This window comes from Myotis brandtii, unplaced genomic scaffold (assembly GCF_000412655.1).
Source record: "Myotis brandtii unplaced genomic scaffold, ASM41265v1 scaffold637, whole genome shotgun sequence".
In the NCBI taxonomy this organism is placed as follows: Eukaryota; Metazoa; Chordata; class Mammalia; order Chiroptera; family Vespertilionidae; genus Myotis; species Myotis brandtii.
The window spans coordinates 23237-42498 of NW_005370439.1; the positions used below are offsets into that span (position 1 = coordinate 23237).

Sequence of the window (19262 nt, forward strand, 5' to 3'; positions counted from 1 at the left end):
ATACCCTTTGTAATACTTTAAGCAATAAAAAATAAATAAATAAATAAATAAATAAATACAAAAAGGGGAAAAAAAACTTAAATATAAAGTTTAAGTATAATACAGGTGCAGGCTCATACAAACAATTATACAAGGAGGTTAGTGACTTTGACCTAATATACAGTGAACCTATAGCAAATGATAGCACTTGGGATATTTGCATTCTTTCCTTCATTCTATATGCTGTTTTCTGGTTTGTATATGTTTGCATCACATTCTTTATATAAGTTTGACATGTTGCCATTTTGTGTAGTTGATTAAACATACTGCCAGTGGGTGTAAGGGCAAAAAGTAGCAGTTTCCTCATATGAATGTGTTCCGGTTTTGTAATAGATTTTTCATGTGGAGCCATGGTCATCTGTCCTACACAATGTTGTGTGAGGTTTTCACCATTAACACCGCACTCACCATCCTTTAATTCCAAATGTGACCAATGATCTCCATAATGACAAAGGCCAGATTATTTTTACTGGACAACTTTGTTATATACCTAATTGTAATTTTGTTCTTGATGTTCTCTTCTCATTTTGGTGTTAAGACCTTACTCACTTCTGAAAGTGTTTCTATTTTTATTTTTTTCTCACTCTTATTTTAATGTTTATCTAGTAGAAATGACTTACTATTCTTCACATGGTAAAAATCATCTTTATTCTTGAAGACTAAGCTCAGACTTTTCTTGGCATCTCTTCTAGAATGCTTTAACAGGTTTCCTCCTGGGTTCAGTTCTTTATACAGCTTCCAAACTATATAATATTAAAATGTAGCTTTAGAATTGGGGATTTGTGATGTATATTTAGTGATTTAATATTTTATTACCAGTCTCTTGTAACATTTTGCCGAGTGTATGATAATAAAAATGCCCTATGACTTGAACATTTTTGTTTTTACTGGTCTCAGTAAAAATGTGTTGTATTCTATGAGGTAATGAATTTATTTTGAAAGGTGATTGAAATGAGGAAATACATGCAAAAATACCCTGACCTTATGGAAATGTATAATAAATAACATAGGACTTCCTAATATAAACATTGAATTGGCAGCTATAAAAAGAAATTTAGAAAAAGGACCTTGTCTAAATCATCTTAATATCACCTGTATCTAGTATAATGCTGATGGTGGTATATACAGACTAAGGTTTTGTCCAATAAATACAATAATAAAAATCCATTAGTTAATTTAGTTTTATTCTCATATCAGTCCTATAAAGTATTTAAGTCATATTAGAGTTGAACCTGAAAACTGAGATTAATCAGATGCCTGTTCCTCACCTCCAGTATGGAAATTACAAATATCAAAAAGTAGTAGAATAAAACTTGTATTTGGGAATTTCAAATAAAGGATCATTTAACACTTGAGGTTTTAAATATATATGTTGCGGATGTGTATTGTGTGGGTGTGGATGTGGATATATATTTCCAAGATCCTTGTCCTCTGAGAGATACTTTGAATAGTCATTTCCTGATAGCAATGAAACTAAACAATGCCTTCACTTCTCTGCCAAGCACATTCTAATTGTCACAAGGTAGAAAGGCTTTGGAAGTTTTTCAAATTTCATTCTAGTGATTTTGAGTTCATCATAGGAGCTACTATTATTAGATTTAGCACCTCAATATCATAAACTTTCCTCGTGACTGTATAATCTCAAAGTTGATGGAACTGCCTTAAAGATAGAGACACCATATGAATTACCTTTGTGTTTTCAGTGCTGTATAAAAAAATGATGGGGGTCTCATTGAAAAAACATAACCTCACCAACAGTGTGCTCTGTTGATGCTGAACACTACCAAATTTCCTGCAAGGTTTTAACAACTCTAGTTCTCCAAAATCCACAATATATTTTCTGATCTCACACACATGCAAGAATAATTTTGCCATCCCTGAAAACTATACCTACTGCCTCAGCTGGGTTGTCATGTGCATCTTGAGGCACTTTAAGGTGGCATAATTTTGAACATTTTGAATAAAACTAATTATCACTTAGTATTTTTAGTTTTACACATCCATATTTAAATATTATCTTACCAAAAAATTAAAAAGTTATATTTTATTTTTCATTTATACAAAATTATGTCTAAATACAATATTCAAACCAAGCCATGGCCCAAATTTCCATTTTCCCAAATGTTCAACATGGTATCTCTATGGTACTCTAAGAGAGGTACGGATTATTCAGATAAATAGTATACCAACTGTTAAAATATGTAAAAATAAATGGGATTGCATAAAACTAAACTGAATATTTTAGGAAACCTCAAATACAGCATAAGATTCATTTTTTTGTGTTTTTTAAAAATATATTTTTATTGATTTTTACAGAGAGGAAGGGAGAGGGATAGAGAGTTAGGAACAACGATGAGAGAGAAACATCGATCAGCTGCCTCCTGCACACTCCTTACTGGGGATGTGCCCGCAACCAAGGTACATGCCTTTGCCCGGAATCGAACCTGGGACCCTTCAGTCTGCAGGCCGATGCTCTATCTGCTGAGCCAAACTGGTCAGGGCAGATTCATTTGTTTTTTACTTTGCAGATGCCTTTTTCAAATATATTTCTGTAAAAGATTGGGAAGACAGACAATAAACCCTGGAAAGATTCTACACTCTGATTCAGTGTCTTTAATTTCTCATCCTATATAATAAAAGGGTAATATGCTAATTAGATAAAGACGAAGTCATTCCAGATCTCTGTCCTTCCTTCCGGACCTTCCAGCTCCTTGGGTGGGCTGTGGCCACAATATCCAGGAAGCCTCTGCAGCTGCAAGGGTGGAAGCCAGGCAGCCACCCGCAGTTAGGGGTAATCAGGAAGGCAGGCAGAGCGGTTGGGACAATCAGGCAGGCAGGCAGTTGAGCAGTTAGGAGCCAGAGATCCTGGATTGTGAGAGGATGTCTGACTGCCAGTTTAGGCCCAATCCATCAGGCCTAAACTGGCAGTCGGACATCCCCTGACGGGTCCCAGATTGCGAGAGGATGCAGGCCAGTCTGAGGGACCCCGCCTCCCTGTGCACAAATTTCATGCACCTGGCCTCTAGTAACATTATAAAGAAGTGGAGACTGAAAATTTTGTATTATGAAAGAAAAGTCATTCTTGGAAATATAAACTTGTTTCAAGAACAGTTTTTCATTGGCCTTTAGTAAAATAAAAATGCAAATAAGTTAATTTTGTTTCTAGGTACAATAAAAATCCAAGAGTTCATTCATCTTTTAAAATAATTTCCTATACTTATTAAAACTTTCAAAATGCTTACAATTTACTTGATTGGTACTTGACTTTTCTTGAAAGGCAAAGTTAGAGTGTCAAAGAGTAATATTTGAAAATTAAGAAATGCCTAGAAAATTGCCGAAACCGGTTTGGCTCAGTGGATAGAGCGTCGGCCTGTGGACTGAAAGGTCCCAGGTTCGATTCCGGTCAAGGGCATGTACTTGGGTTGCGGGCACATCCCCAGTAGGAGATGTGCAGGAGGCAGCTGATCGATGTTTCTCTCTCATCGATGTTTCTAACTCTCTATCTCTCTCCCTTCCTCTCTGTCAAAAATCAATAAAATATATTTAAAAAAAAAAAAAAGAAATGCCTAGAAAATTAAAGAATTTTAATTCAATACACATATTTGCTACCATTTATTTGGTTCTATATTGTCTTCACTTTCTTATACTATATATGATAGTTTAACAGTTCTGAGAATAATTGTTTCCATAAAAGATGGAAATGGTTAGAGAAAAAAACTATGGGGACAAAATAGGTATCTCAAACATGTTTAGATTAGCTCCAGTTAGGGAGGGTGCTCTACTTTTACTTCTTTTAGCTTCATAAAGCTAAATAATGAATCTCTGAGTATACTGGGAATGGGGTACCTGGATTGGCACTTGCTTTTTCTTCCCAATATTTGTGCATTCATTTTTAGAAGCCATTGAAATCTAAAAAAAAAAAATTATATTGAATATGATGACATGCCTTGATATGTTTCCTATTAACTCCATTCCTCAGGAGAATTGCATCATAGTCTTACCCAACTGCTAATATTGTATTTGTCCTCTGTCTCATTGAAAACAATTTCTTTATAACTGCATGTATAGCTACATTAGCAGGTCAAGGCAGGCACATAAAAAGATTGAAGAATTGAGCTTGTGAGTATTTTTTTAGGGGATTCTAAGATCTACACAGAGAAATGTTAAGAAAGGATCTATGGGGACTGTGGGAAATTGCAGCCTATAATTATGCATGATGGGTCACTCTTATGAAATGCTAAAAGGAGAGTGATACTTAGGTTGTCAGGATTTCACCCAAGACATGAGAGGGTAAACAAGTAGTACTGAGTTCCTCTTGATCTAGTTAGCACTTTTACCATTTGTTTTTCTTGTCATATATGGTGTATCTTTTTAGATCTTTAACTACAGCAAGTATATCTCCTGACTTAGGTGAGTATTTGAATATAATACTAAAAGATAAACAGAGGAAGCTTATATGTTAAGATACTCAGATTCTTAGCATTTTTCCTAGACTTATTCTTCACTTTTGCAAATCTCCACACTCTTCCATGCAGATATACACCTGAAAACAGAGCAAGTGAATTTGCATCTGTTAAGTTTTATGTGTTTTTTTATATTACACAGATACAGATAAAATATTGATTAATTTCTAGTAAGGTGTATTTAATAGTCATATATTGAGGACAGAAATAAAAAATTTGAATTTTGTCTAGAATATTAGGAGATTCTTTATACAGAAGGTAATGTTTGAGTTGAGAGTTTAATAATAAATTAGTAATTGTCAGATGGGAAAGACAAGGAGGAGCCAGAGAAAGCCTAAAAGAAGGATTAGAAGCACAGAAAGTATAAGAAAACAGTTGTAGAATTCTAAGTTAGTTTACAGAATTCTAGCATACATTTTACTATGACTGACAGTTTTGTAAGGGCGTGTAATGTTATGAGTAATATTAATAGCATATATGAAAATTGTATCTCCTATTGCTAAGTATTTAGTTACTGAAAATATGGCTGGATTTGAAGAAATGATGGGCTGCTCAATTTTCTTCTAGAGAAACTGAGGTCCCCCCCATATGTAATCCTATATAATAAAAGCCTAATATGCAAATTGACCGAAAGGCAGAATGACCAGTCGGTGGGGGGCGGGGCCGGCAAGTGGGCAGCACCAGGCCAGCCAAGGTGGGTCCAACGGGCATAGGGATGGCGATTGGAGGGTGGTGGTGACCTGGGTAGTGGAGGGGTGATGGGGGGCGGCAGGGCTGGCTGCTCATCGGGCCGGCGCCATCCCTGATTGCCCCACTGGTTGCCTCCTGCAGAGGGAGGCCAGACTGTGGCTAAGGTATGCTACCCAAAGGGCTCCTGGTCTGCGAGAGGGTGCAGGCCGGGCTGAGGGAGCCTTTCAGAATGCACGGATTTTCGTGCACTGGGCCTCTAGTTATACATAATAAAAGGTCTCTTTATAGGAGTCCAGAACCTATTGAAATATATTGTCTATATGACTGGCAAGTGATATTAAGTAGAAACTTGAATCTAAAGTCCAAATTTGATTTTTACTACTTCTCCCTGCTCTCTGAAGTAGAGACACTTCACCAAGATGGAACTGTTTAAGAAGCAGGTTAGTGTATGTGTCCCATGTTCGGGTTAGATTTTTTGTAGAGGCAATATTTATTTACTCTTAACCAGTGGTTAGTGACACTATGGACTGGGCAATATTGCTGGGCAGCGGATATATAAAATGAGTGTAAAGAGAAACATGGAGAGGAATATAGTCCTCAATGGAATTCACAGCATCAGCAGTGTAAAGGGTGTCAGATAGAGCAACATAAAAAGGGTATTTTGAGAAAGGCAGAAAAACAGGATAGAAATAAAACATGAGTTTTATAAAGAAAATGATGAAAAACACTGCACAAATATCAACTTAGAAGAGACCTTTAAACAGTTCATTTTGTTTGGATAGAATTTCATTTTTATTTTTTTTTCAGAATAATAAATTTTAAAAAGATATGGATGCAAAGGCGTATGTTAATGGTTTTAAAAAGTCTCTTAAACTGTTAGCAAAATATTGCAAGTTATCACTCAGAATTATAGAGGTAATTAAAATGACATAGAGAATATTAGCAAGAGGAAATAGCAGCACCTCTTATAAGAAAATGTGTTTAAACCTAAAATATATATTATCAGAAAGAAAATAATAGGTAAATGAGTACATAAGGAAAATGCAGGTTTTGGGGGGAGGGGGGGTGAAAGGTTATAAACAACCAAAAACATCTAATTTCTTTTATAGGAGTAAGAAACGATAAATGGATATCAGAACATAATTAGGAAAACTAGCTGGAAGAGAATTCTTCCGTACTGGGGTAGAGAATGGCAGAGAGAGAAAAAATGGAGTTAGAAAAATTTTTACAAACGTCTTATAGCTGCTAGAGATAAGTTATTACAGAGTTTGAAAAAAGGAGGAATGTATGAATAGAAATAACTGGAAACCAGCTATAGAATTCAGAGTTGCATAAGTTTAGTGGCAACCTTTCCAGAATTACGTTTTTTTCTAATATTATTAATTTATGTGTTGGATAAAATAAATATATAGATTATATTGTGAGATTTCAGTTACATGGTGGTAGATAATTAAAGGAACAGGATATTGTAGCAAAGGAGGAGTTAATATATTATAATGAATAAAAAGTTAGAGAAGAATGTGAATCAGGAAGATGTAGCAATGGCAGCAATGGTAAACTAAGAGAATATGGGTCTCACATTAAGAACTTCTATGAAAGTATGAGGAGTTGAAAATAGAATTAATAAGTAAAAGGTAAATGGTCAGAGGGCTTGGTGCATTTCTTCACTAGCAAAGATGAGTGGTGATTAGGAAAAAACAAACAAACAAACAAACAAACAAGCAACCTTTGTAATTTATAGCCCTAAGAGGCTAAGGGAGAAATGTAGTAGACCATATTTTTGGCTCATTTAAAATTGGATGTCCATGATTCCTGAAAATAATTTTAAACAACCCCTTTGAAAAAAGAGAGTCTGTGGCCACACTACATAAGTAAAAAATGAACACCAAACTAGGTGGAATGACAGAGTGCTAGGAGGAATTTGGAGTAGTCCTTTAACAGATCTCTCTAAACTATTTTATAAAAATAAAAACCAACTCCTCAGATGTGTACCTCTTGGTGTAGGCACACAAAGCGAAGTGATCAAAAGTAAATGTTTCTTAAAGAACAATATGAATTATAATGTTTATGAGTTTTTTTCCAAAAATAAGATTCTAAGATACTGGGGGTAATAAATCTTCATCAGAGTAGAAATGAGCTTTCTCTTTGATATTAAGTCTTCCTCAGAGGAAAGCTTCCTTCAGGTGGTATTGACTCTTGTATGATGTGGTCAGAGACCAACTCTGGCTCTGTCACAGCTAATAGAGACTATCAAAGACAGTGATCAGCAGGTGTGAAAAATTCAATATGAACAGGTGAGAAGAACATTTTTCTGAAAACCAACATTTTTTCTTTTCACTTTGAAGAGAAAGAAGAATCAGTACATACTACTGATACTTGAAATGAACCAGATTCTACAAATTTTCTAAATACTGATGTGTGTGTGTGTGTGTGTGTGTGTGTGTGTGTGTGTGTGTGTGTGTGGTGAGAAGATAACTGATAGCCAGGATTAGGAGGAAAGAATTAATGAGAAGAATGGCAAAGAACAGAAATAGAATAATTATATCAATCCAGAGAGTTAAGAAATAGGATTGTCCATGTGGATTCAAGGAATATATGAGAGCCAAACTGATAGGAGGACAACTAATTAGTGATTACATATTATTTGCATCCTGGATTACTCAGTAATCACTTAAACAATTGCTTACAACAGCAGTGAAGTGAGCTTTTCAATGTATTGATTCTTCAAAACTGAAATAATCTTAAAGGAAACCATCTAACTTTTGCATGTATGTGCATTTAATATCTCTTTACAGAAATATACATTCAGAATTAGATTCATGTTTTTGTTGAAATTCAAGAAACAAGCAGATATTTTTTTCATGTATCTTCATCTTGCCTTAGTAGCCTTTCCGAGTAGAGGCCATTGGAGTAGAATTAAATGGATTTAGAAAAATAACCAAAAAAGTTATTGCAAATATAAATAAATCTTTTTTATCACACAGCAAGATCATTATTAGCTTTGAAGCATAGACTCTGGAAGCATGATATAGAGTAATCATAAGACCAAATATTCTCGTGTAAAACTGAAGTGCAAAATAGTCCAATGAGTTCAGCTTCATGTTTTGATAATTTCTGTAGCTTTGCTGTTTGTTTATCCAGACCCTGCACAGAGCCCCAGCTATAGAAGATACGCAATAAAAGAATATTGACCTTAATTTGTATTAGTTGTGTGTCTAATTTCAATATGTGAGAGAAAAGTAAACTTCCAAGGAATTGTACTAATGCTTAAATATGAGAATTGCCAGCAAATATATATTTGGATCATAGACTATTCATCCATAGCCGAATAAATGGAAACAGAGTTGTTTAATAGTATCCAAAGGTTCTTGTAAAATATATTAAAATATATTTTAAAAGTATTTATTTTAATCAGAAATCAAACCATAAACTGAACAAATATAATTAGTACTTAATATTGCAGAGTATATTTGACATTCCATGTTCTAAGTTTTGATGTTTACTGATTTATTCTACTAAAATAATATTAAATAATATTAGCTTTTGTATACATATGAAAAATAGAGATATTATTAATTAATCAGATTGTGATAAAAAAAACTTTCTAGGTAAAAAACTGAAACAAATTTTAATATATGGTTGTTTCTGTTAGGTAAAATATTTTCCAGTTCAGATTTTGCAGAAATCTAGGTGAAAACAGAAAATAGAAGAGAGATAATACACTGACACCTTGAATCAGAAGTTCTAAAGCAGGGAGTCTAAGCCATCATGTTCAAGCTCAACGGCACAGTCTTCATGCCCTCGGTGCTGACACTGGTGGGGATCCCTGGTCTGGAGTCTGTTCAGGCCTGGATAGGCATCCCTTTCGGTGCCATGTACATCGTTGCTCTGTTTGGGAATTCTCTGATCCTGGTCATCATCAAATCTGAGCACAGCCTCCACGAGCCCATGTATCTCTTCCTGGCAATGCTTGGAGCCACAGACATTGCTCTCAGTACCTGCATCCTGCCAAAAATGCTAGGAATATTCTGGTTTCATCTGCCCAAGATACACTTTGATGCCTGTCTGTTACAAATGTGGCTTATTCACACCTTCCAGTCCATTGAGTCAGGTATTCTGCTGGCCATGGCCCTGGACCGCTATGTGGCAATCTGTGATCCCCTGAGACATGCAACCATTTTTACCCACCAACTGCTCACTCAGATTGGGGTTGGGGTGACACTCAGAGGAGCCCTTCTTGTGGCTCCATGTCTCATCCTCATCAAATGCCGGTTGAAGTATTACTGGACCACTGTGGTCTCCCATTCATACTGTGAGCACATGGCCATCGTGAAATTGGCAGCAGAAGATACTAGAATCAACAAGATCTATGGTCTGTTTGTGGCTTTCAGTGTACTTGGCTTTGATATAATCTTCATCACAGTATCCTACATTCAAATATTTATAACTGTCTTCAGTCTGCCTCAGAAGGAAGCCAGGCTAAAAGCCTTTAACACCTGCATCGCTCACATTTGTGTCTTCCTTGAGTTTTATCTCCTGGCTTTCTTCTCATTCTTTACACACAGGTTTGGCTTCCATATTCCACCTTATATTCATATTCTTCTGTCCAATCTTTACTTGCTTGTCCCACCATTGCTCAATCCTATTGTGTATGGTGTGAAGACCAAACAGATTCGAGATCGAGCATCCAAAATTTTCCACTCTAAGGATGCTTCCTGATTTTTTTTTCTTATTTTATATCATACAAGAGGCCTGGTGCATGAAATTTATGCACGGGTTGGGGGTCCTGTAGCCTGGCCTGCACCCTCTCCAATCTGGCAGTCTGGATCAGGCCTAAACCAGCAGTCGGACATCCCTCTCGCAATCCAGGACTTCTGGCTCCTAACTGCCTTTGCCTGCCTGCCTGATCACTCCTAACTGTGCCCCTGATGGCCTGATTGCCACTAACCACCTCTGCCTGCCTGCCTGCCTGATCTCACCCTTAACTATTTGCTGCCTCACAGGCCTGATCACCCTTAACTGACTCTGCCTGGGCCCCTGCCAATGTGTCTTTGTCTGGAAGGAAGTCGGACATCTGGAAGATGTCTGGTGGATCCAGTCCAATTAGCATATTACCCTTTTATTAGTATAGATAAATAACACTCAGAGAAACCATTATTCTTAGCAAAATTCTGTGCTTTCTCTAGTTCATTGTGTGCAAAAAAAAAAAGTTTGCATTTAAGACACTAAGGTTCTAAGTGCTATTTAAACAATTTCAGTTTTTTTATGGATGAGGAATTAATTCATCAACAGATGCCATAAGAGACAGAAGAATCATAAAGACTTTTTATTCATTCAGTGAAATTCTTTCCTCAATCTTTCAGTGAGAAAGGGTTTTAAAAACACACTTAAATGTAATAGGTTAGCCTCTGATTCAAAATGTTGTTTGTGGTGTTCTTTAAAAACTGAATAAATCCAGTTTGAACTTGAGAATTCTAATGATAATGTACTAACTTCTTTTTGTTTTATTTTGATTTCAGTAATTACCTTCCTCTTTTTCCTCATTTTTCTAATTTTCGTTGTCATTCAATTGTGTGTGTGTGTGTGTGTGTGTGTGTGTGTGTGTGACTTACCTTATGGCATTAAAAATTGCTCCACTCTTATCTTGGATATTTCTTGAACTGGACCACAGGTATGCTTGGTGCTTGCTACCTTTCTTTATGGTCTCTCTGCTGACAGAGCAAGGAATCTTGTGTTGTAACCATTTATATCTAAATTCAGCTAATTTTCAGTTCCTACTAATATCTGCCACTTTAATTCATTACCACCTGAACCTTTCTGGCCTCTTCTTCTTGCTGATCAGTAAATTTCTCCTTCAACAGTGAAACACCTTCCTTCAACCATCTGTTAGCCATTTATTTCATTGGTAATTTCCAGTTTAAAGCCCCCTATGATATGATAATCCTTTCCTCTGTGATAAAACCTTTGTCAACTAGAGTAAAGGGTTTATGGAGAGCCTTTTTCCCTTTAGTTCCAACACTCTACTTATTTCCAAAGTTACTTAGATCAGTGCCTTTTCCCACCATCACCTTCAGGGAGGTTATTTCATTCATCTGCTATACAATTGGACTTTTTTTGTTATAGTCGGCATCTCTCTGAGAACCCTCCAACATCCTCAATAATTGTATTTAATTGAAGGGCCACTCTGTAGTTTAAAGTTTTGTGTTTTTCAAAAATGTATAAGGACATGTATTCTCCATTACAGTCTCATACAAAATAGTTTAATCAACCTAAAAATCTTATGAACTTCACCTATTCAACTAGTGAAGAAATGATTTGTAAAGGGATAGAGTAAATATTTTAAGCTTTTATGATCATGTGATCTTTGTCCTAATTGCCACTACAGCATGTTCTTGAATAATGTCATTTCATTCAACAAAGTTTTTTATAAAGTGGTTGAGATGCCATAGAAACTTAACTCTTGTTTTCATCAATTAGCCTAAGGTTAAAATTGGTTTCAATATATGTTGTTTCTGTAAAAGTTTCAAAACCTATCAATGATGTTCTATGAGGACTTACTGTATAGGGCAAAAGCTTCCATAAATTGATAGATAAGGTGACACTCAAATCAGATTTTATTCACAGAAAGAAGCCTCAAGCTGGTGTGGTCTGAGTACTATAGATTGTCCCATAGACCTGGCATGTTCATATTCTGTGTGATTGATCAAGAGTAACATTAGACTCTATAGGTGCAAAATAACATGTAGCCATTTAGTAAAATATTCAGGTTTTAAACTAGATTTATTACCTGGATCCAACGTTATTCATTGTGTACCAGACTGTGTGGATATTATCTCTAGTGTCATTACACTGTCTTTTATTTCCCAAGTTGACCAATGCCCTTCATAGTGTGACAGATTATATATCCTATTGAAAATCCCTGCTGCTTTTCTAATTATATGTTTTTCCTTGAAGTTCTCTAATTGTATTTTTATGACAATACTGACTTCTGGATGTATGTTCAATTTTCTTACTTGACCTATTTACATCCATTGTGATGTTACCTGTACTTGGGAAACCTTTCCCTGTTACCTGATAATATTACTATATTCTTTAAGACTGAACTTAGTTTTTTCTTGGTATCTCTTTAAACATGTTTAATTACTTTTTTTCTCAGAGAGAGTATTATTTTGGTGTTCCATAATTATTTACACATTTAAAAAACTATATTATATTAAATTTATCTTTCTCTACATTATCTGGAATAGATGCTGGATTATTTTTCTTTTCACTTAATTCCTTTATTTTTCTTCCTCACTTTGTTTTTCATATGTTTTTAGCATATATGTGACTTTTAATAAATGCTCTGACACTACTGATTCTCTCTTGCGGATTGCAGTGACTTGGTAAGATAAGAAAATTTATTAGGATATATTGGGTGAGTGAATAAGAGCAAAATGCTCACTTTTGGACGTGTTAAATAAAGAAATAGGATCTCTGGGTAGAGATAACTAGTCAGGAACTCAATTTAGACACCTGGAAAAATACCTTTGCTAATTTATTTTCATATTTCCCTATCATGGCATTGATACTGGCTCATATGAAAGAAGGCTTTGTTGACCATTGTGATACCTGTGTTCCATTCATTATCTCATTTAATCCTTACTCTGATTCTATAAAGTATAAAAAAATATTTTTTTACATTCAATCTATGGTAAAATCACAATTTACAAACTTAAAAATAAAATTCACCAGCTATTAGTGATGGAATCAATATTTGAACTTGACTTTTCTCTCCCTACATCTCTAGCTCTAAAATATCTGATAAGGCCTCTCAAGATATACTCATTGAGGAAATGAATGAATTATATTAGCGTAAGGAAACACACTGCTATATAAAGCATATAAAAGTTAAATGGATACATATATAGTCAACAACAAACAAGAATATTTCCATAGCAAAAAAATAAAAACATACACAAAGAAATCACACACATAAAAAGACAGGTTTGAGGAATTAATTTATTTGAACACACACAAATGTTCTTTAAGCATTTGAAAAACACATATGAACTCTGGTCAAAAATCATCAATTTCCAACTCAGTGAACTCTCACCCAATAAAATGAGCAAAATGTAAAAGAATGTAATCCACAGATCATTTATACAGATGCCCAAAGTAGATTCCCCTGTGCTCCATACAAAATAAAATTAATATTATTAATTAAGAAAATAATTGTTTTCAAATGGAGCACTTAATGAATGTGACCAATAATTTACATCCTTCAAAAGGTATTGATTTCAGTAAGTAGGATTTTGTGTCTCTGGAAATTTCACATAAATTTTGAAATCATAGTAATAGTGATAAAAAGCTACTTTGACTGGACATTTATCAAGTAAAATAGAAGTAATCCCTGAAAATTATAATAAGGGGTTAAGGAAGATTAGAGAAAATCTACCACAATATCTAAAAAAAAATCAGATGTAGGAGAATAACATATATTTTAAAAGAGTATTCGATATTCTTAAAGTGAATAAGTGTAAGACTTCCATCATGCTAGACAATATTGCAAGGTAAAAAGCATGTTTTCTGAAGCTCAATTCCCTGGGTCAAATTCTACATTACTACTTCCTTGTGCAACTTATATAACCACTGTGTCTCAGTTTACTAATTGATACAGTGAGTATAATAAACACCTATCTCACTGTATAGTTTTGTGACTAAAGAAGTAAATATGTGTAAAGTGTTCAGTAAACAGGCAAATACACGGTGATCATTATTTGAAAATTAAATCATTATTACAATAATAAATCAAAAGAAACTTGAGAATAATCATTTTTACTTGAGAACTTTTAAACAGAGCATGGAACAAATAACAATGAAAACACACACCTGTTTGTATAAAATGCATTGTTCAGTGTATTGAGAAGCTTTAAATTGTGACAATAATTAGCCTAGTCATTCCACATTTGGGAATATTAAAATGTTATCAATAAATATAAAATCCTATATAATAAAGAGGTAATATGCAAATTGACCATCACTCCAACACACAAGATGGCTGCTCCCATTGGGACACAGGATGGCCACCACAAGAGGCCTGCAGGGGAGGGCAGTTGTGGGGGACCCAGGTCGGCAGGTGAGGGCAGTTAGGAGTGACCAGGCCAGCAGGGGAGGGCAGCTAAGGGCAATCGGTCTGGCATGGGAGCAGTTAAACATCAATCAGGCTGGCAGGGGAGTGGTTAGGGGGTGATTAGGCTGGCAGGCATAAACAGATAGGGGCAATTAGGCAGGAAGGCAGCGAACGCTTGGGAGCCAGCAGTCCTGGATTGTGAAAGGGATGTCACACTGCCCGTTTAGGTGGGATCGGGCCTAAATGGGCAGTCGGACATCCCTCAAGGAGGTCCCAGATTGCATAGGGTGAAGGCTGGGCTGCGGGACACCCCCCCCCCCATGCATGAATTTCATGCACCAAGTCTCTAGTATGAAATAATAATAATAAATAACAATTGTTGCTAACAGTTATTGAAAGCTTCCAATAAGGAGGCAGTCCTTTATTTCTAAAAGAAAGAAAATATAAATGCGCAGCATCAAATATCTATGATGAAAGACACAGCTGAATGGAGAAATAGCATGTTGGGGACAAGATTGCAAGTATTGTTAATGCACTAGGACTTCATGAAACAGATTCTACCAGCAAGAGTTTGTATCGTATAGTATATATATATATATATATATATATGTATATATATATATATATATATATACACATATACATATATATATGTATATGTATATGTATATGTATATGTATATGTATATGTATGTGTGTGTGTGTGTGTGTGTGTGTGTGTGTATATATAAAGAGACCCATCACTCGGTCACGAATCTGCTTGGTCTTGACACCATATACCAAGGGATTGACTGTAGGGGGTATCAGAAGGTACAAACTTGCAAAAATTATGTGGACGCTTGGAGGTACCTTCTTGCCAATGCGGTGAGTTAGGAAGCTGAATAGTGCAGGTGTGTAGAAGGCAAGGATAGTGCAGACATGGGCAGCACAGGTGCCCAGTGCTTTTGAGCGGGCATTCTGGGAAGAGAGCTGAAAGACAGCCTGGAGGATTTTGATATAGGATGTGGCTATGAGCCCTAGGTCCAATATCATCACTGAAAGGGCCACTGAGATGCCATATGCTCTGTTAATGAGAGTGTTGGCACTGGCCAACTTCACCACAGACATGTGCTCACAATAGGTATGATTGATGACATTTTTGGTATAATATGGTAGCCTCTTAATGAGAAGAGGGCAGGGCAAAACCATAAGGGTAGCTCGGGTCATGCTACCCAGACCCATTTTAATGACCATGGTTGTTGTCAGGATGGTTGTATAACGCAGTGGGATGCAAATAGCTACATACCGATCAAAGGCCATGGCAACTAGGAGGGCTGACTCCATTATGCAAAATGTATGAATGAAATACATTTGTACTAGGCACATATTAAAGTCAATCCCATGATCTTCCAACCAGAAGATACCAAGCATCCTGGGGGCTACCGAAAAGACAAGACCCATGTCCGTCATTGCCAGCATGCAAAGGAAGAAATACATAGGCTGGTGGAGGCTAGGCTCTAGTTTGATGGTGACAATGATTATGCTGTTCCCCAGCAGAGCCAGGACAAACAATAGGCAGACAGGGATGCCAATCCAGCAGTGAAAGTCTTGCAAACCAGGAATACCAACCAGGAAGAAAGAAGAGATGTAGTGATATGTAGAATTGTCTGCCATGTTAAAACTCAGTAAGTTGCATGCTCATGTACACAGTAGCCAGTTAATTCTCCGGTACAAGAAAGCAGTGTAACAGAGTGATTCTTCTATGGCCCAGCAAATTGGAATTACAGACACATGATTTAATAGCCTACCTGGAGGGCTGACTCCTCCTAAACCTCTGTCAGTAATCAGTTATACCATTTCGCCATTCTAAGTTTCAGCATCTTCACCTGCAAATAAGAAGACTGAGTTCACATCTTTAGATATTTTTTCCTATGTTTTGGAACTGTATTCAATTCTACACTTAGTTTTTATTTCCCATTAGAATATCAGTTAGAAATATAATAGTTTCATTATTGTATCAAAGCCAATGTGGATTCTATGAAATAAATAGTTTTAGAGAAAAACAAACAAACAAGTTATCCTTCAAAGAAATTGATATCAACTGTGGATACATATACATAAACACACACACAATAAGTTACAGGTGTTTCAAAAATAATAATAGTATTCATTCATAGTGAGCATAGCAAAGTAATCAAGAATTTAGAATAAGATCTTCTAACCAAAAATATAGAATGTACTTATAAAAATTAAAGCCAATCCATGCCCTCTCATTGATCAAAGACAAATTTGTCCCTATTTTCAATGAATTCCTTAAGAAGACCTGAAGATATACAGCATAACACAATCATATATACAAAAATGGAATATATTATTTCTTCATGCTGTCAAATGATTTAAAGTTGCTGCAAATAATCCCAACAGTGTTAATAAGCCCACTGTATTTTCTGCAAAGCCCTGACTCCCAGCTGTAGGCATCACTCCTTCTGTCTCTAGCATCTTTCCTGACTAATAATATGAAGGACAAAGCAAGTGCAATTCAGCACTTTTGGTCTCAGTGGCAGTAGTTCTTGTGACTCTTGTTCTGACCCTGTCCTTCTGTTTTGGTAACTGACCCCTATCATTCTTCCTAGCCTCCAGGTTCTTCCTAGTATCATAACTCTGGCATATGCACTTCACTCTTCTTAACATGCTTTTAAAATTACAATTGCTCCCAGCATCTCAATTTATGGTCCTGAATGGCACTGATGTGAAAACTCAAGATATATTGATAAATACTACTAATGCAATGATTCCTTATGTAGATATCTAAATCTAAACAATATGTGTGTGTGGGGGGTGATGGGGGAGTGGAATGATCTGATTATGGTATACACATTCTACTATCAAACTGGTGCTATTCTAGGCCTATGTGAATAATATCTGAAGTGTTTCCTTGTTAAAAGTTAAAAATATTTTCATATAATTCATAAAAATTAAGAACTTAAACTTCAGCCACAATAAAGAAACTCAGTGTTGTGGAAATTACTGCCTAAGGGGATGAAGTCTCTAACCCAAGACAAAGATAAGAATTTAGGACAAAACCTGCAAATAATGGACATTCAGAGTATAAAGAGGTTTTAAGTATTTATCAAACTCTTGCTGATTGCAAATTCTCAAATGATTGTTTTGCACTTGGAAATTTGGTTGGCCAAGTTCCATTCTTATATTTCCTTCTAGGAGAATCAAACATACAAAAGGCTAACCCACCTAAGATTACAAACAAGCATAATCACTCTTGGTAAATATATGCAAATATTTTAAAATCATCTTTTAGTTTTTTATAAACTAATTTACAAGATAGTAACATGTCATCTACACCAAGAGAAAAGAAGCACTTACAAGATCATAACATGTCATCTGTACCACGAGAAAAGCAGTAAAGTGACTTCTTAACATTGGAAGCTTCCATAGAATGAAGCACAGAGAGAAAATTACGAAGAACTACCCCCAAATAATGGTCTGCTTGTACAGTTACCCCTATCACCTCAAAAGTTTTTTCTGTCTTCTCCCAGGCTTATTTTGAAAGAAATTTTGGAGAAATGCATTTGTTTCAATAAGGTTATTCTTTATAATATCTTCAGCAGTCTGCCAGGTAACCCAAATACCTGCCCAGACTTCTCTAATTTTCTATTAGCAATACCATTCCATCTGCTTCTGAACCATATAAGTGCCTTATTTCTTCTGACACCCTGAGCTTTGCTGTTTTGTCTGTTTCTGAGTCAGTCAGCATTTTCTCTTGCCTGTAATCTGCCACGTAAGAGTAGAGAAGTGTATTGGAATACAGTGGTCTTTTCTTACATTCTCTTTTGAATACATTATGTATTTTATATTAAGGTATTGAAATAAGAACACATAAAAATACCCCAAACTAAATTCAGTAAGGTCTCCCATTCTTTGCCATACAAATATATCTTATTTGTTGGCAACAACAGATATTACCCAACCATTTGGAAATCTCAGAACTATCCTTGCCTTCTCTATTTCTACCACTCCAGTCAAGCAGCAATGGAGTCTTCATTTCCATTAAAGGTCTTACCATGTGCTCGTCCTGTTTTTACTTGCATGTCATCGCCTTCATCAGACTGTGAATACACAAAGGAGGGCACTTAATCTCAAAAACCCTCAGTGGAGTCTGAAGGAAGATCTGATGTTTCTATATGACTTCCACAGTCCCTCAAGAATTTCACATTTTTATCTTGCTCTCAAGGCTTCTGACCCACCAGCAATAACTTATTCATAGTCATTGCCTACCCTTCATTTATTTCAGCTGCTATCTTAGAATATGACTTTTTAAAATAGTTTCTGCTTATGAGTTACAATCTCACAATCCTTGACATATTGTAGGTAATTAAAAAATAACTATTATTCTTTGAAAAATATCAAATTATAATTTCTGCTGAAGTATCTAGACCAATATGCATATCTTGGAATGGTTAAAAAATATGGCAGTGTAGCCATCAGTAGTGAGGACTCTGCGGTTAAGTTGGTAGTTATGGTTGCTTTGTAATAGGCTATTTCAATGTTCAGGAGATCCCTCTGGAAGGCTGATGGGTCTCTTAGGAGAAATAAGATTGAAGGGAAAAGAGGTCTGGGCCAGGATGAAGCACAAAGCAATAACAATGTCTCCCCATGGAAAACTGTACTTACATTGTAAACTTTAAAAGAAATGGTTAATGACTTCTCTTTTAGCTGTGACATGCAACAAGCTCAGAATTGTCACTCCTGTCCTGACACGAAAAAGCTAGGCAAACTGAATATCAATGACTTTTCTTAAAGCCTTCTTAGAAATGAGGTCACAGGGCAAATCATCCACCTCAAACATAGAGAGACAAGCACATCCAAGGAGGTATAGCTCACCGTATCCAGCTGATTGGAGAAGAGATCACTTAAAGTTACAACAGTCAACACACTTCACTATGAAATCTGACAAGTTGCTG

General features: G+C 35.8%; 2 protein-coding genes across 2 annotated transcripts; one reads left to right on the forward strand and one right to left on the reverse strand.

The window, feature by feature from the left end:
- Window positions 1-8960: 8960 nt before the first annotated feature.
- On the forward strand, window positions 8961-9911 carry LOC102250076 (olfactory receptor 52A5). Its single transcript, XM_005880395.1, has one exon. It carries the CDS (start codon window positions 8961-8963, stop codon window positions 9909-9911), a length of 951 nt encoding a protein of 316 aa, XP_005880457.1.
- Window positions 9912-13471: 3560 nt separating this feature from the next.
- Window positions 13472-15957, reverse strand: LOC102254835 (olfactory receptor 52K2). The gene is made up of 2 exons (XM_005880411.1): window positions 15042-15957; window positions 13472-13584 (listed from the first exon to the last, which is right to left on the reverse strand). Exons 1-2 carry the CDS (start codon window positions 15955-15957, stop codon window positions 13472-13474), a joined length of 1029 nt encoding a protein of 342 aa, XP_005880473.1.
- Between the last annotated feature and the right edge of the window lie 3305 nt (window positions 15958-19262).